Below are 27,755 nucleotides of genomic sequence, written 5' to 3' on the forward strand. Positions count from 1 at the left end.
CATTATTAAATAACAAATTTAAACTAGAGCTGAACGAGATGGACACAATTCCACGTGTCACTAAACATGCTCGCTTGTTCAGCCCCCAGTGGCACAGCGGTATGTCTGCGCACTTACAACGCTTGAAACCGGGTTTCAATACCTGTGGTGGGCAGAGCACAGATAGCTTTTGTGTAGCTTTGTGTATAATTACAAACAAACAAATAAACATCGCTTGCTCAGCCGTGAGGGCGTTATAATGTGACGATCAATCCTACTATTCGTTGGTAGAAGAGTTGGCGGTGGGTGATCATGACTAACTGCCTTCCCGCTAGTCTTTCACTGCTAAATTAGGAACGGCTATCGCAGATAGCCCTCGTGTAGCTTTGCGCAAAATTCAAAACGGACTTGGTCTTGGTTATGAATATTTTGCCTATCAAGAATTAATTTATGCAATTGTTAGAAGAGATGTAATTAGCAAAAATATAAATACATTCAATAGTAATTTTTATTAGTTTAAACCTTTCAATAAAATATCTGTGGATCAATTTTTTATACAATCACTATCGGAAGTAATACAAAAAAGTCTTAATTTTGTTACGTCGAGTGTCATCATGCCATTTGTGACGTCAGAAAATTGTGGTTAGTATAGTTTTGGTAAGAAGAGAGGCGAGAATATGTAGATAATAATTAATATTTCTCTAAAGAATTAAAATATTCTTAAGTCAGTTGATATTTTATAAAGTTATTTTGTTCATTAACTTTATTTTTATGTTTTTTAAGACATTTATGCACAGCAATTATAAGATGTTAGAAACAATTTGGTTATGTTACTATTTTATTTAGGCCTACATAGCTAATGTTCAAATTTTTAAATTGTTGCATGGCTTTTGATTATTACTTATTGAAATATTCGAGAAAAACATCAACTTTTTAGAAAATTTGTATTAAATATAAGCTAACGATGTACTTTTTTACTAAGTACTAAAGTATAAAGAACTGTTAAGAATTTAGAGGTTTAGGGATAGCAATATTTAATATTATTATTACCAATGGCAATACTGAATTCAATAGATTTAACTGTATTATAATTTATGTATATATCTTAAAGATTTCTTTTTCACCACAAATAATACATCTAACAGTTTTAGTCGAATTAGTGTTACTCTTCTTACCTAGTGTTGTTTGATCATTTAGTGATGATTTACTGTGACTAACTTAAAATAACCATGCTTTCCTGATTGGTTCCAACTCAAAGACTCCAGTGTATTTATCAACTCCATTATCCCCAGTTACTTCTTCACCTACACAAGGGGATTTGTTCCCTAAAAAATACCCATTAGGACACAATTTAAAAATTGCACTCAGGATACTGAGGGGGGGGAGGGAGAAACAAAACATCTGATGCCAATTTTGAGTTCAATGACCATGCAATCATATTTATAGACTCCCCCCCCCCCTCCCAACATGCCTGGGTGACCATTTGGGACAAATATATTAATGTGTGGCCTCTTTGATAGTGCTGTCTGAGTATATTTGGGAATTATATGTTAGAGATGAGCTCCACATAGTCAAATCCCACTGTTTGGTTATAGTAGCCCAAGAATTGTGATTAGTGCTTTTGACAAGCTACCTTCTTTCTATTCTGTAAGTTAAAAATTAGGGATGACTAATGCAGGTAGCCTTTCGAAAGCTTTCTGGAAGTATCAAAAATAAACCTTTAAATTACTTTGTTGTTGAAATGAAATGTTTAAAAAAAAAAATTGAGTATTATGAAGAGAGAAAACTTCCTTGCTTTGACAGAATTTATCATGACACTTAAGATAATTTGGTTGGTGCTTTAATAAATACCTTTTAGTATATGCCAGACACTGGTTAAATTTTTGAAAAATGTACTGATATGGTTAATATTTCAAAGAAAAAGGTAAAAAGACCTGGAGAGTTATAAACTTCTTTGAATTGTATTGTTAAAATCATTGTCAGAAAACATAAATAAAATTGTTGAAAGGTGGCATATGATAATTCTCAACATGGATCAAGAAAGAGTTTTCTTATTTCAGTAGTTAGTTTTTTGATGAAGCTTCTCTGTTTTGTAAAGGTTAATTAGAAAGTTAAATTTCTGTGGCATTTTTAAAAAACATTTAATGAGGGTAGAAGATCAGCTTTTGGTAGATAGCAGAGGGTATTATTCTGATATGTTATTAGAAATAGAGGAAAATTGTCTGTTTTGAGGCTTTTGATATTTATGTTGATAATTAGGATGTTTGGCTAAAAAGTTACCCAAGTGAACTGAAGATAATAAAATTCAGAGCAAGTATGATAATGAGGTATGATAATTAGCTGCCAGATTTCAGCCATTTCTATTGTTAGATTGGATATGCACTCAATTCATTCAAATCTTGTGACAAAAATGGTGGAGGGTGGGCCAAGTTCAAAGTGCTAGTACTAATAGACTCAATCTGAGATTGCATTGTCTACATTGGTTTTTACACTACAATGAAACTGATATGTGAGGCTCTTTTAACTAACTGATTGATGGACACCTGACTAATCTTATAAAATCTTTTCAAGCTAAAGTTATCTTGGAAATGCATGAACTGCCTAAAATGCAATGATGGACAATCAGGAAGGATCAACATAGAGGTAGCCTTTAAATCTCTCATCATTTGCCTTAATGGCATGTATTTTTTTTTTGCCCACATAGAATTACATAGAACAGACATTTTTTCTCATCTGTCATTTTTATGTGCTGGGACCCAAGACTTTCATTTGCTGTTCTGGATAATATTGAGAATAATCTGGACAGTCTCAGTAAGTGGGTAAGAGCATCAAAATTCTTTGTTTCAAATAAGTGTAAAATCATACTGTATTAGTATGTACTCATTTGGAAAGAATATCTTTTACATGAGAAAAACTGATGCTGTAAAAATAGAGAGAAATTGTGACTAGTGAAAAATCTTGAAACTTCTAACCAGGGAAGGAATATTTTTGGAAGGGGTGGGGAAATCAACACACTTATTATAATCAACTTTACTTCTATCCAGCCCTGATTATTTAAATATCTGTCAAGTCTTCCTGTAAACTTACTGCATCCACCACATTTGAAGGCAACCTATTCCAAAGGCCAATTACCCTTTAAAAAAATAAAAGACTCTAAGCTGAATATGAAAACTCATTCACCAAATGATTTATAACATTCTGTAAAGCTGAAGCATCTTCTCAGTAGCCAGCAACACTCAAGACCTTAATATCAGTAAATTTAATCAGCTTATTGACCATTCCTTTATGTCATTGATGTAAATCAAAAAGAACAAATGCCCCAACACTATGCTTTGAGGTAACCTACTTGTAACATGAGCCCAGTTTGACTGAGTTCCGTGTATAATAACCCCATAAGTCATGTTATTATATCAGTTGATTTGAGCATAGTAGTAGCCTGCAGGGCAATTGGTGTGTTACATTTGGTGAGTGCAATAGGATCTGCTAAAGTTGATGTTAAAATTGCAAGCGAGTAGTGATTGTGCTAGTTTCTAAAAAAACTTGGGGAATGACATTTTAATGCAGAGCCCAGCACTGCTGGGATGCTGACTTGAGCTGTGCTTCAGTGATTATTATTTTGTCTGCACATGTGTGCAGCAAACAGTCATGGCCAGGGATCAAGTACACATACTTTGGAGATAACTGGTACAGACTTGGCCATGTATTGTTGGGTAAAAGAATGTGAAATATTGGTGCATTGTTATAGAATTTAATAATAGAGCAAAAAATGTCAGAATTTTAGTAAAGCAAGAATTTTCCTCAAATAAACCATATTGAGTATCTGAAAAAGTTTAAACTTTCTTAAGTGACTTAGTAGTTTTCCATTATCCTCCTTCCCAGTTTTAACAACTTTTAAAAACATATATGTAAATATGCATTTTATTCATATAGTAAAAATTACCATTTGCTAGGGTTTAACGGAACATACCAATGACTTTGCAAAGCATATTTTATCAGACTAAAAGTCTTTTATCATTTGTGATGTAAGACCTGGACAGTCTTTCACCTACCTTAAAATGAGGAATAATATTAGCCAACCTCCAGTTCTAAGCATGGGATATAAACAAAACTTTGATAGACATTGTCAGTCAAAATTTATCAGAGTAGAATTCCAAGGGTACCATTATCTGTATTTCATCTTCCTAGATATCAATATATTTTTATTCCTATGAATTTAACTCTCTTATACATGAGCGGATGCTGCCAGCGTTCAGCCGAAAAATTCCGATTTACTGGATGGTGACAGTCTGATAACATTTATGTCTCTTTGAAAACTAATCCAAACTATGTTATTCAAATTAAGAAGTTTTATGAGGTATAGTGATAAAGTGATAATAATTAGGAAATCGTGAAAATAATTCTGGAAAAACTTGCAAAAAAACTATGGGGTTAAAGAGTTAATAGAATACAATTTACAAAAAAATATGTGATGCAAGATATCAGAAAATGGGATTCCAACCAGTGAGAATGTGAATAACTATTTCATCTTCACTTTTGGCTGCGTGTTTACCTGTGGTGGAAAGAGCTCATTGTTTTGGGATATATTAATGCTACCCTGCCCATGTGGTAGCCTTCTGTTTTGGTGGCACTATTGCACCATTGTATTAAAACAATTATAGAAAAGATTGTCTTTGACATAATAAAAAACTTCAGAGTTTAAATTTATTCAATGAAAAAAGTTGTATCTATTTAATTTTGTACATAAAAATACATTTTGATTTTGGGTTAATTTCAATGCGAGCTCGATGAATTCATCAGTGTTTGTGGATTTTCTGAGCATAATGTGGTTCTCATAGCTCCCTATGAAGAAAATTGTAATTGTTTGGAACAAAATATCACTAATTTGATCTTGTAACTTGAATATAAATGTAGTTTTATTAATTTTTTTAGCCAATCACTGTTTTTCAACCTTGGTTGATGTAGTGTAATATAAATACCTATATCTTAACTTTGAGAAGCCATAGGCTAGTGATTTAAACACATATTGAAAACCCTTTCCATTCTTCTTAACTGTTTAAGCCATTATAGCTTTCAGTTCGTTAGAGATTGAAGAAAAGTGATAAAAGCTTAGCTTGGTGATGGGTTAGTAGAAGAAAGGATGTTTGTTAACAACTTCTGCCACAATTAGCATTAATTTTTTGTGTTTTTTTAAGATGGCTTTATAATTTTATACTTTATTTGAATTATAATGCTGAAATATGATAGGAATAGAATGTTATTCATGGAACAAGGTAGTGTAGGCTTAGTCAAATGATTTGGCACTCGATTGTATCAAATTTCATTTCACCCACAAGACTGCTGTGTCAAACTCTTTATATTAGGGCCTGTTGGCCTAAGTAACTGCTTGAATGAATAGTGAAAATCACCATAAACAGATGTACAAAAAATTTATCTAAATGAGTGTAAAATGGGTTTAAAATGTATTACATACATTAAATGAAACCTAATTAGCATTTCAAAAAAAAGGTTGGCTTCCTCATAATTTTGGTAAGTTAAAATTGTTATCTATCTATATACTACTAAAACTCTGACATTGTTTGTTGGTCTGTAATTAAATACAGCAAAAATGGTGCACAGTACTGCCATATTTGTAATGAAATGAGAATAGAAACAGAATAAAACAAGTTTCACTAAAATTGGGCCATGGGTTACCGAGTTAGCCCTATTTTTCGGGTCACTTTTATGAAAATTGCTAGATGAATTTGGGTACACTAGATGGCGCCACATATTTTATCTATGTGTCCGTAATTAAATACAGCAAAAATGTTGCACAATAGCGCAATATTTGTAATGAAATGAGAATAGAAACAGAATAAAACAAGTTTTGTTAAATATTGAAATTAGCTGGAATTCTTCATAACCTCTGAATAGTGGGTGACCCAACTGTTACTATGGTATATATATTAGAGACTGTGTGATAAGAAATAATGAAATTACCAACTGTTACTATGGTGTATATCAGAGACAGTATGATAAGAAATAATGACATTATCCAGCTGTTACTATGGTGTATATTAGAGACCGTGTGATAAGAAATAATGAAATTACCAACTGTTACTATGGTGTATATCAGAGACAGTATGATAAGTAATAATGACATTATCCAGCTGTTACTATGGTGTATATTAGAGACTGTGTGATAAGAAATAATGAAATTACCAACTGTTACTATGGTGTATATTAGAGACCGTGTGATAAGAAATATTTTCGGGTCACTGTTATGAAAATTTATAGCATGAGTAATTTTACATCACACTACCATTCGCGCTCTTTACAAAACTTTTTACTTCACTTTTTTGAAAAATGAAATGGTCTTGAATTATGAACAACATGATTGGATTGAAATATTTAATTAACTCTTTTATCCAGTAGTGTTGTTTTACAGTGCAATAAAATCCTATACAAGGTAAGTCAAATCATTACATGGATCTGATAAAGTTAATAGAATGATACCTGATTGAAGAAGTATTAATTTCAAGAAAAGTTGTACACATTTTTTTCAAGCATAGAATAATTAGCGGTGTTTGAATTGGGTTTAGATGATCTCCATCTGGATAGTGTGTTTATGTAGTGGATTGAAAAGGTCAAAGTGTATTTGAAGGTAAGGGATAATAATTTTAATCCTTGTAAACCTGATCCAGACTTGTTCTTATTCTGTTTTCACTCTTTTGTTCCTCCTCCTTGTTTTTGTTTTTTGAAAGAGTGTGTATGCTATTTTGGGTAGTTTCATGGATATGAAGAGATACATGTATTTTTAGTTTGTATGTGATAATATGATTTTTTGAGAGTGAACTTGATAGGTTGAATGGCATTCCATTAGTTTGTTGGTTTATGTGTTATAAGTATCAAGTAAAATCCTCCAAAATTAAAATATTTTCATTAATATACCAATAACCTTAAACATGTTTCTGCTAGTTATAAAGAATAGCTTCTTATTAGCTCAAGTTTATGATAATATAGCATCAAAAAGAAATTATTATAATGTGTTTAAATCATTATCAGATTGAATTGCTATATGCATTATCATTCTGTATTTAAAGATTGTTTGTGCTTTATGTTAAATTTGATACTGTGTAGTTTAATGATGCATGGTAGTTTTGCCATTTATCCAGAAAATTATTTTTTATGTTTGAAACTTCTGAACACCAACGGTAATCAAGTGTTGAAATTAGTTATTATTAATGGTAATTTATAAATTATCATTATCATACTAGTTTCTACATGAACAAGTTGTGTTTATATTTCATTTAATTTTTCTGTATTCATCTTTTAGGAGGTTAAGGGGGAACAAGAACATTATCAGAATTTGAAGTTAAGTGTGTGAGATGTAATTGAGCTCAAAAGTTGTCTAACATTATAGCAGCATTTGCAGAATGCTAAACATTTACACTGAATGACACCCTGAGCCATGGAATAAGATGCCGAGAAAAATGTCAAGAAAGGTCTCTGGTCTCATCATTAGAAGTAGAAAAAATATTATGAAAGATGGATTTATTGTAAGTGAACTTTAGTATTTTCATACGTAATTATTTACAACAGAATCTGCTCTTAAAGAACTGATTGATATTTATATGTAGTTAAGAAATATGTCAGAAGTAAAAATTTTTATATATCTGACTATCTCACATTTGACTTCAAAACTTTACCTTTTGATCTTTTCTCTGAGTAATCTGCTTATCCCTCTTCATTTGTGTTTTTTCTTATGAACAAAAAAAAAGTTTTACACTTAGCAAGTGTAAATAATCATTTAAGCTAAAAGTACATATCACATTTTTTTAGTTTAAAAAGAACACAGTGTGATATTATTTTTGTCCAGGGCTCAAGAAATACTGTGCACAAAACCTTTATAATATGATGACATAATTTTTGTTGATATTACTACTTTTCTCTAGTAGAGAAACTATCCTAAGTACAACAGACTCAATTTACAAAGTTCCCACATCTGTATGTGCTGTGATCACTAGAGACGTCACTGCTTTATTAATGAATGTGTGTGTAGATTATATAATACATATTTCAAACATTGAATTAGAATAGAGCTTGTTTTATTTAATATGAATTAAGAAATTAGCAGTGATAAAGAGTGAAAGTTAAAGGCTTATACCCCTAAAGATTTTGGTAATTCTTCAGACTTGAAGCATATGTGTATACTTTTGTGTTTCAACAAAAGTTTGTTTATTTTACAAGGGTGTTTATTTGCTTAATGTAACTCCAATTTCCTGAAGGTTTGGAATCTTGTGCTGTGAAGATTTTGAACATTCTGCTACCCTGCCATTTTCTAGCACAGACCCACTGACATTTATCTGTAATAAATAATGTCAATGGCACCTCTGTACCTGAATGAGACATGAATAATTCATTCTTCAGTTAGCAACACTAAGCACCTAGGTCAATTTTTAATACACTATTATGTTCATTCTCTAAACAGCAGGATGTTTTCAATAATGATGAGAAGTGATGATGGCTTCTAATTTTATATCAAGTCAGTGAAAGAGAAAGAAACAAGAATGAAAGTGTATATAACAACATTCGTGCTGGTCGAGCATGGCTGACAAATTTGTCGCAAATGATATTGGGATTAAATTTGGGATTAAAGTTTTACTTGCCTACCGATGATAGGCCCTTCACAGTAGCAATTTTAGAAGCTTTGCTAAATATATGGGAATCATAGGAAAAGTTAAGAAAATCCCCCTTTCCTTTCTTTTAACTATAGCAATAATGCCATTCTCAAACCCTGTTAATCCCCTTCTGTGCATGTTACTGAGTTACACTCAAAATTTAATTAAACCACTTTACTATAAATGAGTTTTAATGAAATTATTATTATCAATAACATTATAATTGAAAGTTTTTATTATCTAGGTTTTATTCCTTTATTTTAAAAAGAAACATCTAAAATAGCAATTAAAACCTCAGTTTTTGCTATCTCGTGATTCACTCGTGGTGACAATTTCTGAACTTTAAGAGCTGGTAGAGAAGAAACTGTGTGTTCCTGTAGACAGCCAAAGTACACAAACAGATGTTTTACAGTAGTTTCTCAAGGTCTTTAGAAGACATTCTCCCCCTATATTTAACCATGGTAAAGGTTTCCTTAGTTTTAAATCAGCCACGGCCACTTGCAAAGTCAAAGCTATGTTGCTATGCAATAGTTTCAAGTTGACTGGCATGCTTATAACCAATAGAAAGAGCAGACTTCTCTCTTGAATCTTGGTAATGTATAATGGTAAGTATAGGTGTATGACTTTTTTAAACGGAATGAAATGAAACCAAATCTATTGTTCTCTTGCGCTTGACAAGTGTTTCTCACCTTATATGTATTAATATGATAGACAGATTGCATTTAGGTTTAATATTATATTTTGATTATGTATTATTTGTGTTTTAAAACATATATTTGAAAGGTTTGATGATTTTTATGTTTCATTTCTTGCAGTTTGGATTGTAAAAGTTTATAAACAAGATAGCATCATTTGTGTGTGAGAGCATTAGTGAAAGAGTCTGTGCAGGGAGTGACCATATAATAATAATAATAATAGAGCCCTGCAGGGTCCAGTTTACATATCAGCAAAAATAATAGACAAAGAATTGGAAAGAAAAATTAAAAATAAACTAAGTGAAAAGATAAAGACGTGAAATTATGCATACTAAAAAAACAAGTTTCAAAAGACTTCTATGAAGAACTAAAAGATATGTACATATTTCAATTTCTTAATTTAAACATTTTGTTGCAGTGTACATAGGTAGAGTTAATGATATAGTAGAGAAAATGGAAAATAAAACAAACATTTAATGTTCACTTAGGAGGTTTTAGAGATTATGCAAATGTAATGTGAAAAACTGTAAGATGATAAATATTTTTATACTCAAATTGAAAATCGCCTTGCATATAAATAATTCAGAGTCTGAGTGCAAATAACTACATTATTTCTTTCTTAAGAAATAGTAGTAAAAAAATTAAAATTAAATATTTTATTTATCTGAAACTATATACTTTTAAGAATGTTCATGTCAAATTTCAAAATTTCATCCACTAGTTTCATTTTTGCAAAGAACTTTCATGAGGGCTAGGTAACCTATTTACAATGTAAGTAGATCGTAGTCATAGAGTTAGAAGTAGGATTTGGCCTACCAACAGTTGAGTTATTGTATAATATTTTTTCAATTGTTTTTTAACTGTTATGTATGGAGAATTCACAGTAGAACTTGCATTATGTTTCTGAGCATCTACATGAAAAATAGGTTCTTGAATACTTTATCCAAGTTACAACAGGTCACATGCTATTAAAAATAAAACTAGATATGAACTTATGGCAAGATGAGATCTTTCTTTAGGTTGTGGGAACAAAATTGGAGATATGTAGCTGATTAACAAGTCGGCATTGAGAAGTCTTGTAGCCTTGAGGACATTGTACATTCCAAACAAATATGATCCCAGCTTGATTTCAAGGAGTGGGTGCTATGTAGAGTCAGAATTGTTTATGTAACTGACTTTGAAGTTTAAAATAATAAATGATATGACAAGGTTCTTGATTTTGTCATAAATAAATATATATAGTGGAAAAGGCTTCAACCTTATCAAAACGATATATGAATATTGCTTGTAGGTTTTGTAACCCTTGTGAAATTGCTTTCCAAAAAATGAAACTAGTGGATGAGATTGTTTGAAATTTGACAAGAACTTTCTTAAAAGTATTTAGTTTCAGAAAAATAAAATATTTTAATTTTGATTTTTTTCTGCTATTTCTAATAAAACTTTGTTATTTAATATAGTTTATCTGTACTCAAACTCTGAATAGTTCACCTGCAAGGAGATTTCATTTTGAGTATAAAGATATACTATTTATTATCTTACAGTTTTCACATTTCATTTGCATAATCTTTAGAACCTGCTAAATGAATATCAAAAGTTTTTAAGGTAAATGTTTATATTTTATTTTCCATTTTCGTTACTGTATCACTAACTCTAGCTATTATCATCAATGTACAGTGCAAAGAAGTGTTTAAAATTAAGAAATGGAAGTATATACTTGTCTTCGTAGAATAGTCTTAAAATATCTTCTTTGGGTCATATGTGTGATTTCACATCTTTACCATTTATTATTTATGCCAACACACGTCAATGGGTACCCGTGAGGAAAAAGAATGGAATAAATGGCAGGGATACTTTATCCTTCACCAAAATCTTTTTTTACTCACTTGGTAATGTAACATTGTAAGCCTTGTGGATCGAGGTGAAGCTTTTGTTATTTTATTTTAAAAATTTAAACCTTCCAGGTATGAATTTTAAAGTAATAATAATGCATAATTAACTAAAATATAAAAGTAAAACCTAAATACAATATAGCTGTCTATCTAACTATAACATATTTAGGTACGAAACAACCGAGGTGCTATTGTGGTTCAAGCAGCCAACAATACTACAAGCAGTTATATCTACTTGATGACAATTTGTTGCCAATTTCAAAATAACCATTGTTGGATTATAGTGTAAATGAGCTCTTTCTAATGACTATAAACATGTGTGTCTAGTAAGTATGTGTTGGCTTATAAAGCTCAAAGATATGTATAGAAGGTGACAAATTTTATTACTTGTTTCTACTGCATGTCAGTAGGGCAAGTAAATGTACTTATTGTATAGACTTACATCAGCATTACTGATGTTATCTGATTCAAAGTAGCAACTGTAAAAGTTGAGATTTTTCATAGCTCTTGGGTCACATGATAACAAAACTGAAGTTTAAGTATCTTTTTAAAGGCTTTTGAAACAAAGGAATTAAAGTTAGATAATATAAACATATGTTATAATGTTAATTCCATTGACATACATTGTTATGATAAAGTTGTTCAACCACATTTTGAATGTGTCACAGTGACTTACACAGAAAGGGGTTTAAAAGTACGTCATACTTAAAGGGTTAATTGTAAAAAGATTGGCATGTAATATGTGCTAACGTTTAATAAACAGTCCACCGTATGATGAAACACTAGTATGACTGAAACAATACAGATAAAACACCATCCAAACAGTGTGAAATAAGATACTGCATACAGAAGGAAGAGAAATACTCAGTTTTGTATCTGGTATGATGGAAAATTGTTTTGCTGTCAAAAATGTGTCATGACATGAGTGTCACAGTAAAATCAAGAACACATATTGGGGGCATTTAAGTATTATGTTGTGCATTTAAGACTGGGAAGATGCGAAAGAAAATTAACTTGTTTATTTGAATGGAGTTGGTAGGGAATCAATGCTTTAGAAAATTAAGTATTCAATAAAGTGAGACATTTTCATCAAAAGTTTTAGCGATTAACATTCCAGCATCCCATGAAGTCAACCATGTTTCACCAGGTGGTTGATATATGTTTTACATTTTGGGAAAAAACTTTACCAAAGTAAAGTGAAAACAAAAAAAGAGACTATGGTTTGTTCAGATAGACAACAGGATGCTCTAACATGACTGTCTAGTTTTGAAAAGTTAATTTTACAAGAGTTTGGAGAATCATAAACAACCTAGTGTGATTGAAATTTTATAATAGTACATTTTAATGTTTGAGGAATGCCAAAAATAAGTGACAATAGTTTGTAACTTCAGTTTTTGTATACCACCACTAAGTAGCATTGCAGAGAGAGGTATATATTGGTTTGCATATATTAATAAAATTTGCCTTTGTTTTTGTTCTAATTTTTGGTAATATCTTTACAAAAATTTGATTTCTATTCATTGCTCTGTGTTGTTATACTTGTGTTTATGTTTTTATGCCAAGAACTTTTTGTTAACTTAACTTTAAGGCTTGTATGCAACTTGCATGCCTAATCCAAATAGGTAAGATTGTCTTGCAAATGAAGTAAATTTTGTTTTCACTGTTCATAATTTTGTAAATTCTGTAACATTTCCCTTGCCAAGGTATTTAATTCTAGAATTTCAAATTTCTGAAAGTTATAGACAAAATGTGGGTAGTTCTTAGCTTCCATAAGAATGTAAGGCATTTTTCTGCATGGAAAATATATCACATTCCTTTATTGTGTATAAAATGTAAACAATATTTAAAATGTACATCATTTAAATTTCAACTGACAAAGAATATACTTTAATATTGCAGTGTGATATCACTTTTTCTTACACTGTATTACTTAGTTTGATCTAAATAGGCTTTTTGAGCTGTAACAAACCAAAAACAAATTTTATAACAGAATTCCTTGAGGTGAGGATGGCATGTTTCATTATGAGGCCTCATTTTAATAGGAAGTTTTTATTTACAGCCTCAATTTGATTTTTAATTACAGAATATATTTACTAACAATTGGTAGAATAGACCAAGGGTTGGCAAACTGGAGCCCACAGGAAAGTTTCAGGGGTAATTATACACAAAACTGTTTAAGAAAAAAAAATAGAGTTAAAAATTAAAAAGAATAGGTGAGAAAGATAAAGTAACAAATTTTAAAATATTTTACGGACAAGATGTTTGCAATGAAAGTAAGGTACTCGGTATCTATAGATTCATTGGGTGGGTGGTATCAGTCAGAATGTGGAATGTTTTATGGGGCCTTGTGCTGAGAAAGTTTGGGAACTCTGACATAAGCCACCATCCATTTTGTATAGTAACTCAAACTGTGTAATGAGATTAAACTCCTTCATACCATAAGATTAATTGCACTCGAGTGGTTCATAATTTTGCCTTGTTAGCAACATGTGTTTTCTCAAGAAAAGCAAACAAACAGAAGACAACTTCCTTCTTCTTTTCCAGTGCATTTACATATAATTTTTTTGCAGGGAAAAAAAATTAGTTCTTGCCAAGCCTTTAGGCTCAACATATATTTTTCTAAATCTCTTCATATAGTTTTAGTTATTATATGTCATCTGATTATTTATATATTGTTTACATTTTTTCCAGACTTCTGGGATTGGAGAACCAAGTGTGTATCATGCTGTTGTTGTAATTTTCCTGGAATTTTTTGCCTGGGGACTCCTGACAACCCCTATGATCACAGTAAGTGTTAAAGATATAGAATTATTCACAAGTCCTATTACCTTTTACTTAGATGAAAGCATTTGCCTTTCATAAGACATCAAAAACATAATTGTTTAAGTTACAGATGTCTTTTGTATTTCTTTTCACGAGTACTGAAATTGTCCATAAATACAATTACTGTTATGTATTGTATGAACTACTTTCAGGATATTTTCTTCATCAAATATAAAGACTAATATTAGAACTGGACAATTAATATTACTTTCTAATCAATTAATAGACTCACTAATTAATTACATTTGACTATTACACACACCCTATAACTCATTGTAGAATTTAAAAAAAATTAGTCATTTGCACATTTTGCAAAAAATATACTTGTTGTCTAAAATATTTTGCAAAAATTTTTTTTTAGAGATAACCTGGACATTTCCAACTTGGGAAATGAATTGTTAATGTTGACTAGATACCATCATGCATCTAACATTGTTTGTTTTTAAAATATTCAGTAATTCTCCACCAACCTCCTGTAAATCAAATGAATCGATATTTAAAATTAGATAATGAAATGTATTATATCATCATTAGTGGTAATAATGTTTTCATTTAGAACATATTGTACCTGTTCATGTCAAAACTTCCACCAAATATTGCACATTTGTTACTTTGTTAAAATTGTAATAAAATTTTCTTTGCTATCCATTCAACTTCTCTCTAAACTGCATAAGCTTACCTTTTCTCAAGTTATCTGACTTCTTTTTGTAAAGAAAATGTCTATATCTATATTCACAAACAAAAAGAATGTTCACAAAGTATAAAAAAAACTTTACTATATCATGGTATTTTTATTTTTGCTTTAACAGTGGTATTTCAACTTTCTTTGTACTGTTTTCAAAACTATGTTTCATTAGTAAGTGATCAAACCATTTTATGTAGTAAAAGGTTTCAACCAAGGTATGGACAAAAAAGCTAAGGGTAATGCTTGAAAATCATGAAATGGATAATATATACTCTCAAGTGGTGATAAGTTCTTAGCAATAAAGAAATTATTCTTTGGAATGGGCAGAAAGAAAACATTGTTTTGTTTGCAAGGAAAACTGCAGCTGTGCAAAAAATAGAAATCTAATTTTTTTATTTTTTTAGATTTTCTTCATGAATTACATACACTAAACGAATGTCAGAAAATGACAAAATATATGGATTCTAAAATATTTTTGAGTAAAAGTTGTTGAAATTGGTTGTTGGAATAATCAAAAACAATAATAATTAGACTAACTAATTTTGATTTATTGATGTAATCTCTGCTTGTAGATAATTTATTATATTGATTAATTAATTAAATTGCTTAGCTCTAATCTAGCATTACAGTGTAGTTGTTGTCTATGTAACATTATTTATAATTAGTATTTGGTTGGTGACATTCGTTTTTGTTTTTAACTCTTGATCATAGTAAGCTCTGGTAGGTTTTGTGCTTGCATTGATTTGTTAAATGGAATATACATTCTCTATGATAACACTATTTCTTTTAAAACCTTTAATGCATAATACTTTGGTTATTATTATATGTTCTGGCAATCCTCACCCTTATTTTCGCGGTGTGAATCTATTGTTGTTCAAGCAAGTTGCTAATATAAGTGGTTTCTACTTTCTTATAATTAGTCTTTTTCTTCCTTTTTTTTTTTTTTCAAAAGCAACTGTGCAGATGGAATTTTATCTTTGTAGCATGATCAGAACTATTTACATTCAAATACCTGCCAGTCAAGATCTGGCTGATAATATAATAATGAATTATTTAAATAAGTATTGAAATAATAATATTGCACCTAATAGTGAAATATTTAACTTCAGAGCTCATTTTTCTAACTCATTCGACAGCTTACTGGACACATCTATGAAGAATTTCATGTAAAGATAGATATACTAATAGGACCTGTGTGCATCATTCTGTTTATGGGCTTTACTGTTATTCATATATTTACTTCACCATGATATATTGTGTAAAGATAGATACTCTAATAGGACCTGTGTGCATCATTCTGTTTATGAACTTTACTGTTATTCATATATTTACTTCACCATGATATATTGTGTAAAGATAGATATTCTAATAGGACCTGTGTGCATCATTCTGTTTATTAACTTTACTGTTATTCATATATTTACTTCACCATGATATAATGTGTAAAGTTAGATATACTAATAGGACCTGTGTGCATCATTCTGTTTATGGACTTTACTGTTATTCATATATTTACTTCACCATGATATAATGTGTAAAGATAGATATACTAATAGGAACTGTGTGCATCATTCTGTTTATGAACTTTACTGTTGTCCATATATATACTTCACCATGATATATTGTGTGAAACATAAGCTTTATAATGATGAAACTGCTTTTAGTGAATCAAAAGATTTTAGTGCATGATGGAAGTTTATGTTTTTCCAGGCAAGCAGTATCTATAAATAATCAGATACTTAAATGATTGGCTGTAGGAATGCACTAATAATTCATTGTTTCCATGATTCAGACTAGCACTGTGTTGGTTATCAGCTTGTGGAATTAGAGAAAGTAATTACTTTGATCTTGAACAAAAGTGACACTCGTACTACTAAGTTGCAGTGTTTTGCTTTCAGCTATTCCAGTTACTCAACAATAAAAAAAGAAAATAATGACATATAAAATAAGAAAGATGAGACCAACTGGTGTGTATTTCAAACTGGTATACCACAAAGCTCTATTTATATTGCATTTTAAATTAATAAAATACTTCAAGTCAATGCTGAGTAAAAGAATAAATGAAAAATGTTTCTAGATTGAAACAGTGACCTTCAGATATCTTAATCTTTGTAAAATGGTAGGGTGCACAGCACATTACATTATAATTTTTGTCCTATCAGACAATGTTTACTATTTTGAGTTTTTTGTTTTTTTTTTAAGTGTGAAAAGAATGTATTGTTACTAAAGTGTATACGTGCATTGCATTTATTAACTTTTGGTGCAATATGCACCTTCCATTTTAGCTACATGCAAGTGTAACTGATATAAGACAACTTAATTTGCATAAAACTGACATTCCATGGATAATGATATGCAGATGGGAGACATATTTTGTCATTTTCAATTTACACTAAATTTAGCAAAGCAGCTTACGTGCTTTAACACGTGTGGGTATGGGCTTGTACAGTTCAAAACTTCTTTTAATTACATGATGTTGATCATGTTTATATTATCCATTGATATTACAAAGAGTATTTATTTTAAAGTTTCATTGCTTAGTGTTTTTCGTAAAATGCTTGTAGTGTACCTAGACATATGTAAAAATGCTACAAATTTTATAGAAATAGTTAAAATAGAATATACTTGATTCATTTGTTGTAAACACACACACACACACAGAGAGTTGAACAGTGTAAAATCTTGAAAAGTTACATCAAGAATGTGGATCAACAGTAAGTTTAAAAGCTTATAATGCTAAAAATAAGGTTTACTATTTGTGGTGGGCACAGCACAGATAGCCCATTCTGGGGCTTTGTACTTAACAAGTAACAAACTTAAAAATTTGTTCGTAAGTTCTCAATTCATTCTATCAAAACCTGTTAGCATGAGAGGAGAAGCTTTTTTGTTTTAAGTAATCCACTTTGATTATCTGTAGTGGATGATGTAGATGTAATTATGTATAATAGATTTTTATTGTACACCTGAAATGTATAGCAAGAAATAAGTAAAAGTAAAAACATACAGAAAGACAATAGATGGAACTGCTAATACATTCTCATTTTTATTTTATATCAAATTTTAGACATATATATTTCATTTTTTAATATTAATAATTTCCAGGTTCTGAATGAAACTTTTCCAGATCACACATTCCTAATGAATGGATTAATAGTAGGAGTTAAGGTAGGTGTTCTCTCTTGCTCATGGTATATGCACACCATCAAATTTTATTTTTATGATACTCATAGAAGTGTAAAATACTCATAGTATTTGATTATCTGAATAATAATATTTCTTTTACAATACTGTTGAACTCCCATATAATGTAAAATTTGCAGGATCATCTTTTCTTTTTAGTTATTTCAGCATCTTTTATGTTCAATATATTTTTTAAGAAACTTAAATGCATAAACTCGATACTAAAACTTTAATCCAAAAAATATATTCATGTCTGATCTTTTTATCCAAAGTATTAAAAAGGTGTTTTTAAACTATTTCAAATTTATATTGGTAGTTATGGTGATATTAAGACTCATATAATTAGATATTTCTGTTTATTTGCTGTTTTTGTATTAAACTCAACTTTTCCTTCTTTAGGGATTTTTATCCTTTTTAAGTGCACCACTGGTAGGTGCTTTGTCAGATGTCTGGGGAAGGAAAGTTTTTTTACTGTTAACAGTGTTTTTCACTTGTTCTCCAATTCCATTAATGAGGATTAATACATGGTGAGTTGTGAGTTTTTTTGTTTGTTTTTATATAATGACTAGATAAGTATGAAGATAAGTTTGCTGAATATATATCTTAGATTATCATAAACTTTCAAAGTGTTAATTATAAAAAGGAAATGGAAAAGCTGTTGGCTAAAATATGTTTGCAAAATACATTTTATTTTAGGTGTTATATATAAAGAGAACTTTTTGCTCCCTGGTAGCTCATTGGTAAGTTTGCAGGCTTGTAATGCTGAAAATCATGGTTCAATACCACATAGCCTATTGTGTAGCTTTGGACTTTAAGATAAAACTGTTTATTCTCAAAAACATGTTACAAATATATTACAAATTGATCACAAAAGGTTCAGTACTTATCTGTTTATCATTCCCATGTGTGTCATTTATAATATGAAAATATGAAGAATACATGTATATAGTTATTAGCCCTATCCAGAAAGAGAGCACCTGTAAGGTGTCATGAACACCTACATATCAAATTGAACTTTTTTTTTCAACAATTTTAACTGAACAATATTTTAGAGTTGATATTTTGTTAGAATATAATATATATTTTAATACCATAACTTAACCCTATTGCCACAGGTGTCCTTTACCGTGCATGACACAAGGTTTTTGTGTCTTACATTCAAAATTTCATTAACTACTGTTTATGTTATACCAAATAATATAGCACAAAATCTTAGCTAATAATCCATATTTTAATTGTATATGCGGTTTTAGTTCTTAATTCTGTAAGGCAACATTTTAAAAAATTCTGAATTTCCCCTAGTGTGACACACAAAACACATTTTCTCTAGGTATCTTCTCTTCTCTATTTTATCCACCACCCCTCCAGTAACTACAAAATTAAACATAAATTACTCACTATAAAATTGTCATTGCTCAGACAAGCCATAATTTTTATAGCCTTTAATTTTGTTTGGCTACAGAGCTATGAAATAGAAAACCAGACCCCTCCTGCCACAACCACCTGTCACATCCTCTCTTTCAGGATTTGTTGATAGTTCTCTCTTACATTTAATTATATTACCTATAACTAATAGAAAGTCAAGGTTTTCATCTATCAAATGATGCATTCTATTATGTTGTGTTCTGAACAGATAATTATCATTTTCACTAGCAATACAACTTTGGTTCCCACGGGAATCACAACAACTAGCTTGGATGAATTTGTAACAGCTCTTGTCACATAGTTAGAAAGCCAGAAAAATTATTATTGTTAGAGGACATTGTCTGCTTTTTTATTAAATGTTATTTGGTATTTGTTATTAATCTACGTTCTTTGGTGCATTATTTAATTAAATACAAATTATTTAATGCACTACTACAGTTAGTATAAAAAAGTGGGGTTAAGTGTCATCGATAGTCGACAGCAAAAAAAAAAGAATACTTGGGTAAGTACTTTATTTCTTGTTTTTCATGTTTATTCTTTATTTATTATTATAAAAGTAACTAAACTGTAAAATAGGGATCCCTTTAGGTTAGTTAAGGTTACATTAGGTAAAATAAATAATAATATAATAAAAATATTTCACAAAACATGCATGCAAGGAAATTGGAGTGGCTAATGGGTAATGTAATTCAACAGCTTACAGAAGCTGCAGTTTCCCCGAGTGATTTACAACTTATGGTGCGAATAATAGTTAGACATGGTTCATAGGGTGATAAAACAATAAAATTTAATTATTAATAGATGTATGCTGTTACAAGTTTAAAGCTACTTAGGATAAATGAATGTAGTTTGATGCTACATTTGAAGACATTCTAGAAATAAAAAGAGGGTAATTTAGTTTGTTTTTTGTTACGAGGTCAGTCAAATTGACCAACCTTGTATAGAGTTAGGGTAGTGAAAATTACAGATAAAATATAAAGTTGTATTGAAAACAAATGTTTGAAATATATTTAGGAGGTTTTAGAGATTATACAATGAAATTTGAGATTTTTGAGATGAAGAAAGTATTCTTAATCTTAACATGAAAATCACTTTGCACATGGACTATCCAAAACAAATACTCCATATATTCAAGAACAAATCTATTTTTAGTTTATTAAAAATACTTCACTAAAAGACATGATTTTTTATGTGAAAGACTTGTAATGTTTGCTGAAAGACTGCCAAATTTTGTAAATATATACACTGTATTAAATATTAGTAGTATCAAATCTATAAGGACTTTGAATGAGTACAAAGAGGTCACGTGGTCAGTCAAATTGACTTAGCCCGCGTTGAGAGAGTTAAAAGCAGATGTTCCAACCTCTGTACAATTTCAAGAAGTCTCACCTGTACACACATTTATAGATATTTTTTATAATTTTTTTGCCCATCCCAAAGTATAGTTTTATATTTGCTAAAAAACTTTCATTCTTCAAATGTAATAATTCCTGTTTTGTTTGTCAAGTGATTATTTTTTTTCTCTTGACATTCGTAATGGTTAGGATGCTTGACTTGCAATCTGTTGGTTATGAAATTGAAACATGTTGCCAAACATGCCCTTTCAGTCATTGAGACATTGTGATGTGGTGTTGGCTAGCACAGAAAGCCATTGTGAAGCTTTGCAAAAAATTCAGCAAACAGAATATATATGTTTGTTATTTTACATTGCTAGTTTAATATTTGGATTTAGCACTAACCTAAATCTCCTAAGTTGATCAAGCTTTATGGGGTATATATATGTATGGGGGATTATATTCAAAAATATTGTTAACAGGGAAGCTGATGAATCAATGCATTCTAATCATTACAAGTTTTTGGTTTATGATGATCCATACTCCTAGTAATAATTATATATATCTGAATCAGCTATGTTCGTTACTGCTGATTCTGATCTATGTAGTTAGCTTGCTTTGATCATAAGTTATAGAGAATTCATTACAGTGTTCTTCAAAACTCCAAGCACTGAAATGCATTATGCAATAAAAATATACTATGAATAATTGTTAAAGTGAATAGAGAGATCACTAATCAACCATGGGCAATAACTTTAAAAAATTTCCAGCAAGAACCAAATAGCTACAGTGACTTTATTTCTGTTGCATAGTCTTGGATTTTGTTTGTTAAAACAGTCAAGGATTACATGTAAAGCCAATTCCTGATGAAAATGGCATATTTTACATGTACACAAAGGCTGTTAGATTGTTTTTGATTTCATACAGGTGAATTGGTGTATGAATATATACAAATCAACTGTACTTTTATTTAGAGTATTATAAACCAGTGTAGTCAATGCTTAACTTGGGTATGTATCAAATGGTTATTAAGAGCTTTTCGTAAAAAAGTTATAATTTTTATTTATCCTAAACATACTGACTTTAAGTGACAATGAGACTAATGAAAAACTTGTATTAGGTTTTTTTACTGGTTAAGTATTTTTTGTGAAGTCATAATATTAGAGGCATCTTTCCTCAGTCATTAGCTTTGTCACATTCCACCCACATGACATCCAACTTCCCCGATCAAAGTCAGAAACAAAACTTGTATTGTTTAACCTTATGGCCATGGAGACAAACCCATTTGGTTACTTCTCATATAGAGAAGTCTGAGCTTTCTTAATATATCTTAACAACAATTTGTAAGAGTTTGTTAAATATTACAAGTATTTTGTATGCAAAGAATGAGATTGTGTTAATTAAGTATTTTAACTAAAGATTTGTTATTCTTGTATCATACTTATTTGCACTCAGACTCTGAATGTTTCAAGTATTACCATCAATGTATTGTACAGTGAAATGTTTAAAATTAGAAACAGAAAAAATTTAGGAAAGCTATAGTACCAACCTTTACAAATTTTAAATTTGCCTTGATGTGCAATCCACTAACATTCAGTTGTAACTGAAATTTCAAGTTAGGCAATGTGAGATTATTGTATCCTTAAATATTTTAGTTTTAATATTTATTAGCAGTTTTATATTTATATTAAATCTTAATCTCTGATGTTATTCACAGGGAAAATTAAAAGAAAGAACAATTCCGAATTTTTTTTTTTCATATGATGATGATGATTTCTATTTTTGATGTTGAATTTCATATAATACCATGGCTTTGCCATCTGCTGTCACTAATTTTGAGATAACTCACCTCCTCGTGTGTATGAGATTTATGTGACATTGGCTTTGAGGCAACTCCCACGTAGTTTCACGGGATTTTTTGTGAATTGTCACTGTATGATGATGTCATCACATGACCAAAGTTTTCCACCAATAGATGGGTGACACACCTCCATGCATACTAACTTCCCTTATGAATTTGCACTGGTGAATATTCATTCTTCTCCTCAGTATTTTATTGTAGAGATGTGTTCAAATTCTTATTTGTGTTCAATTTATTGAGGTTTCCCTTATTAATGAAACTTTGATGTTTGTTTTTTTTAGCTTTTTTTTTCAAAAGTTTTAATTTATACTTAGTCTGATCCTGAGTGTTAGACATTGTTTACACTTTGGCATTACTTCTGCTGTGGCAGCTCTTTAACTGTCAGGGTTGTTGCAGCCATTGTTCAGTTCATTGTGGATTACCATGTCTTGTCAGCTGAGTTTTTTTAGTTATCAGTCAGGAATGATCTGTAAGACTATGACCTTCACTGATTTGCTTTGGGTAGTACTTTTTATTTGTGAAATGATCTTAAACTTTCAATCTCTTTCTGGATTTCTTTCTCGGGTATGTTCCTTTCCATCTCTTTTTGCCTGTGTTATTTATTATTTTTTTTGTTTTCTTGCTTTCTAACCCACAATTCATGGTTTTATCTTGTCTTTTCAACTTGCTTGTTAGCAAGTATGAATGTAAAAATGTGTTTGTTTTTGTGCAAAATAGTGTGATTAAAAAAATCACATAATTGTGTCTATCTTTACAGTATGTATGAAGAATGTGCTTACATACTAATTTGTAAATACAAAATACCGTGTAAAGTAATTTACAATAAATATATACACTGTTTACAACAGAAGTTCTAACTCCTCGTAATATGATGTCAGAAAGCGATCTTTTTTCTTTTGGGCCATGTTTCACCTCCTACACTGGGTCTGAGTATACAGTTAAAAGGGCTAAATTTACTGGTATAAGAAATGCGTAGAATATCAGGACCAAATTTGGTAAACAGAAAGAAAGTGATGGTAAAATCAGTGAGAGCTGTGCTTTCTCTGGCAGTTGTTTTGATGTAAAATTAATTAATTTGAAAGAAATAATTAACCATCAAGGGTGTTCGAAGATTAAGAAATCTTCCTTCACCCCGCACGAGACTAAAGATTACAAATTACTGAGGGTTATTGGTTTATTCGAGCCAAGTGGGCAAATGAGTTAGTAAGTAACTTTCACACTTCATTGTAATATATGTCAATGACCAATCAAAATGGACAAGGCTAAGTACTACACTTAGCAGGGGCGGTGGAGCTGTGGGTGGTGGTAAGGAGTGGCAAGTGACATTACATGATGCCGACAGTTGAATTTCATATAAACAAACCTTATAACAGCAACAAAATAATTATCTATTCTATGTTTTTTCATAAGACATTATTCTTTATTTACTTGATTCATAGCAGCTCTTAGACAAGGAAACTGTTCAATGGTTATAAATATTTCTTCAAATTATGCTTATAATAAAATATTTTCCCAATTATCGATTTCCTGTTATTCAACCATTTATTCCATGTATGGTGTAATCACCAGTTTCTGTACCAGTCCCAGATTACTGTACCCCACTTTATTCTTGTTAGTGGTTATTTACAACAAATTATATGTTTGTTTATTATTAATAATAAAGATGCTCAATGGGCTATCTGTGCTGTGCTAAATGCAGGTATCTAAATCTGATTTTTAGCGTGATAACTACTGAGCCACTGGGGGCTGCAACAAAGAACACTTTTGTAAATTTATTCTCATTCTGGAACTCTTCTTCATTAAAAATTTCATTAGTACTGATGTAACACAGTTGTAATTTTTTCTCTGTTTCGTGAATGAAATTGTTAGACTAGTAGTCACTATTACCAAACTTGTATTAAGATAATATTTATGGAAATCATAGATTTTATTTGTGAAACAAGATAAGATTGTATACTTCATATTCACTATGTTTAGATTTACTATATAAATTTTAACATTTTCACATATAAAATAAATACTTTCATTTCAGAAGACAGTACAATGTATTTCAGGACACACAAAGTTGTGAATTGGAAATAATGTTGAACTTCACTTATGAGTGGAAACCCTGGTTGTGTCTACTAATTACAAATGTGCAACTAGGGCCCTCTTTTTGAAAACACCAATACTTTAAAATAGTATTATTTAGTTCTTATTTTTGGCAAAAATATGTGTTCAAAAATACCATTTTAATTGTAAAAAAAAAGATTTTATGAAACAATTGAAATTGAGTGAATTACTTTAAAAACATATTTCTTCATTTTTTTAATAATGATGTTTTAAATTCAATTTATTTTATTTATTACAAAATTTTTAGACAGTGTCAACAAATATTTTACAGATTAAATTATAGAAGTACCCAACAGAATTACGTAGCAAAAATTACAAAGTTAACAATCAGTTCACTATTTAGAAAAATTGGAATTACGTTTTTTATCATTCACATTTAAGGATCCATTACAATAAAAGTAAAAATCAGAGAAGAATTATTTATTGTATTGTTTGTAGCTTAAACTTGTAAGTCATTTTTAAAAATTTCAGATATCTATATTTAATAACAATGGAGCAATTGTAGAAATACTTTGCTCAAGTATAGGGCTGGAAACATTCAGTTAAATGTTAAGGACTACTACTTCCTCTATGTATATGTTTAATTCTTTCAGGTGGTATATTGAATGGATTTAAAGGGCTACTGCTTTCCCCTATGTATATGTTTAATTCTTACAGGCTGTATTTTGAATGGATTTAAGGGCTACTACCTTTCCCTATGTATATGTTTAATTCTTGCAGGTGGTATTTTGATTGAATTTAAGGGCTGTGGCTTTCACCTATATATATGTTTAATTCTTACAGGTAGTATTTCGATTGAATTTAAGGGCTATTACTTTCCCATGTATATATATATGTTTAATTCTTACAGGTGGTATTTTGCCATGATCTCAATATCAGGAGTTTTTGCTGTTACTTTTTCTGTTGTATTTGCCTATGTGGCAGATGTAACTGAAGAACAAGAGCGAAGTTCTGCATATGGTTTGGTGAGTTTTAAAATAGAATCTTCTTAGTTGAATGTCTAATAAAAGGAAACATTTAGAACTTATTCTATGTAATAGTTTTAGATATTAGTAAAGTATGTTCTTTCACAAAAAAGAAAAGTTTGATATCATGACCAAATTAGAAAAGTAGTTTCAGTCTAAATCATCTTAACTAGGTCAATGGCAAAAGATGTTATCTATTTAAAGAAAAATTGGTACGAGTTTCTGATTATTTTTATTAAATGTATTTGTACCTTTAACATTTTTGTTTGCTTCTTTAACGTATTATGGCCTTCCATCTTGCTCAACCACTTTATTTTATTTATAATGTACACTGAAATAAACATTTGATATGTTGGGACACAAATTATTAAATTATGGTTATGATATGGGATATGTAGCCTAGCTCTGTGAACTAAACACTTCACTGTAGAAAAAACAAAATGATAAAAAATTTATAGTGAATGTTTAACATTTGAAAAACATTAGAAATGTTTTAAGTTGAATTTAATAATTCATTCAAATTAGGTAAATTTTTGGAAAATATAATTTTGTATTTGTTTTATGATTTTTATTCCTTAATGCAGATGGCTGTCAAATACAGAAAGTTATTACAATTAGTTCTAAGTTTTGGCTTCTTTTTTTTTTCACTGTGTAAACCGTGCAAGATTTGATAATTGGGAAGAGAAAATCTATCAATTTGAAGTGATGACTTAATGTAGGATGTGTAATTGTTTATTCTTTGAACATTTTTTAATCTCCAACTATGCTTCCTACCAACAGCTGCATTGTTAATAGGAACTTCTTACTAATTTTCAGGATTTTACTCATACCAATGGAATATAGGGAACAGTAGCAATTAAATGAACTTGAAATTAAATCTCATTGGAGTTGTCCTCAACAAAAAAACTTTACTTGCCCAATATTGTAAAAATTACATATTTTATCAGCAAGTGAATATATACATTATGTTTAAAAGATGTTTTTGTTTCTCAGGTATCAGCCACATTTGCAGCAAGCCTAGTCACGAGCCCTGCACTGGGAGCCTACCTCTCACAGATTTATAGTGATAACTTAGTGGTGGCACTGGCATCAGCTATAGCACTACTTGATGTGTTTTTTATTCTGGTTGCAGTACCAGAGTCTCTGCCAGAAAAACTAAGACCATTATCATGGGGAGCTAATATTTCATGGGAGCATGCTGATCCTTTTTCTGTAAGTTACAATCAATCTTGTAACAAAAGGGTTTTAAACCATATATTTTCGTACTTTTTTTTTAAATTGAAAAGTAACTTTTTTCAATGTGGCTAATTTTCATTACAAATTGGTATTATGAAAGTTTTTTTTGTAAATATGAAACCTTTAATTCTCTCAACATGGGATCGGTCAATTTGACCAAGTCATATGACCTTTTTTACTCGTTTAAAGTTTCTATAAATTTAATACTCATAACTCTCAGTATATTGGGTATATCTTCACAAAATTTGGCAGTCTTTCAGTTAATATTACAAGTCTTTCACATACAAAAAGTCATATTTCTTAGTGAAGTATTTTTGATAAAATAAAATAAAGATTTGTCCATGAATATATGGAGTATTTGTTTTGAATAGTCCGGGTGCAAAGTAATTTTCATGTTAAAATTAAAAATACTTTTCATCATCTCAATCTCAAAATTCCTCTGTGTAATCCCTAAAAACCTCCTAATTGCATTTCAAACGCTTTTTTCACTAAAACTTTATAGGTTATTTGTTCTTTTCTCTATCTATCTCAAAACGGGATTGGTCAATTCGACCGACCTTGTAACCACCAAAAAAAAATCAAAATAAACCTAAATTATCCTTTTTTCTTTATAGAATGACTTCAAATTGTAACATGAAACTACATTCGTTTTTCCTAAATTGCTCTAAGTTTGTAACATTATACATCTATTTACAATTAAATTTTATTGTTTTATTGCCCTTTTAACCGTGTCTAACTACTATCCGCACCATTATAAGTTGTAAATCACTCGGGAACATGCAGCTCACGTTACGTCATCAAATTACATTACTCACGAGCTGCTTGCATGTGTGCATCATGCACCATTTTATTTATATCATTATTATTATTTATTTTACCTACTCTAATCTTAAATAACTTAAAAAGATTTGTAT

At 30.1% G+C, this 27,755-nt stretch overlaps 1 protein-coding gene across 2 annotated transcripts in view; it reads left to right on the plus strand.

Annotated features, from left to right (window-relative positions):
- Positions 1-596: 596 nt before the first annotated feature.
- The window catches only part of LOC106463125 (hippocampus abundant transcript 1 protein-like), a 48,366-nt gene continuing 21,207 nt past the window's right edge, over positions 597-27,755 (plus strand). Inside the window, exons 1-7 of one of the 2 annotated variants that reach the window (XM_022390552.1) lie at positions 597-621; positions 7,292-7,514; positions 13,912-14,007; positions 17,831-17,893; positions 18,308-18,435; positions 25,491-25,605; positions 26,599-26,817. In XM_022390552.1, the coding sequence (XP_022246260.1) occupies positions 7,437-7,514; positions 13,912-14,007; positions 17,831-17,893; positions 18,308-18,435; positions 25,491-25,605; positions 26,599-26,817 (699 nt within the window). In that variant the 5' untranslated portion in view covers positions 597-621; positions 7,292-7,436. Of the gene's footprint in view, positions 622-6,317; positions 6,620-7,291; positions 7,515-13,911; positions 14,008-17,830; positions 17,894-18,307; positions 18,436-25,490; positions 25,606-26,598; positions 26,818-27,755 lie in introns of those variants that run through there. The other variant, XM_013923101.2, reaches the window with a different exon arrangement.

The sequence above is a fragment of the Limulus polyphemus genome, unplaced genomic scaffold (assembly GCF_000517525.1).
Source record: "Limulus polyphemus unplaced genomic scaffold, Limulus_polyphemus-2.1.2 Scaffold1330, whole genome shotgun sequence".
NCBI lineage: Eukaryota > Metazoa > Arthropoda > Merostomata > Xiphosura > Limulidae > Limulus > Limulus polyphemus.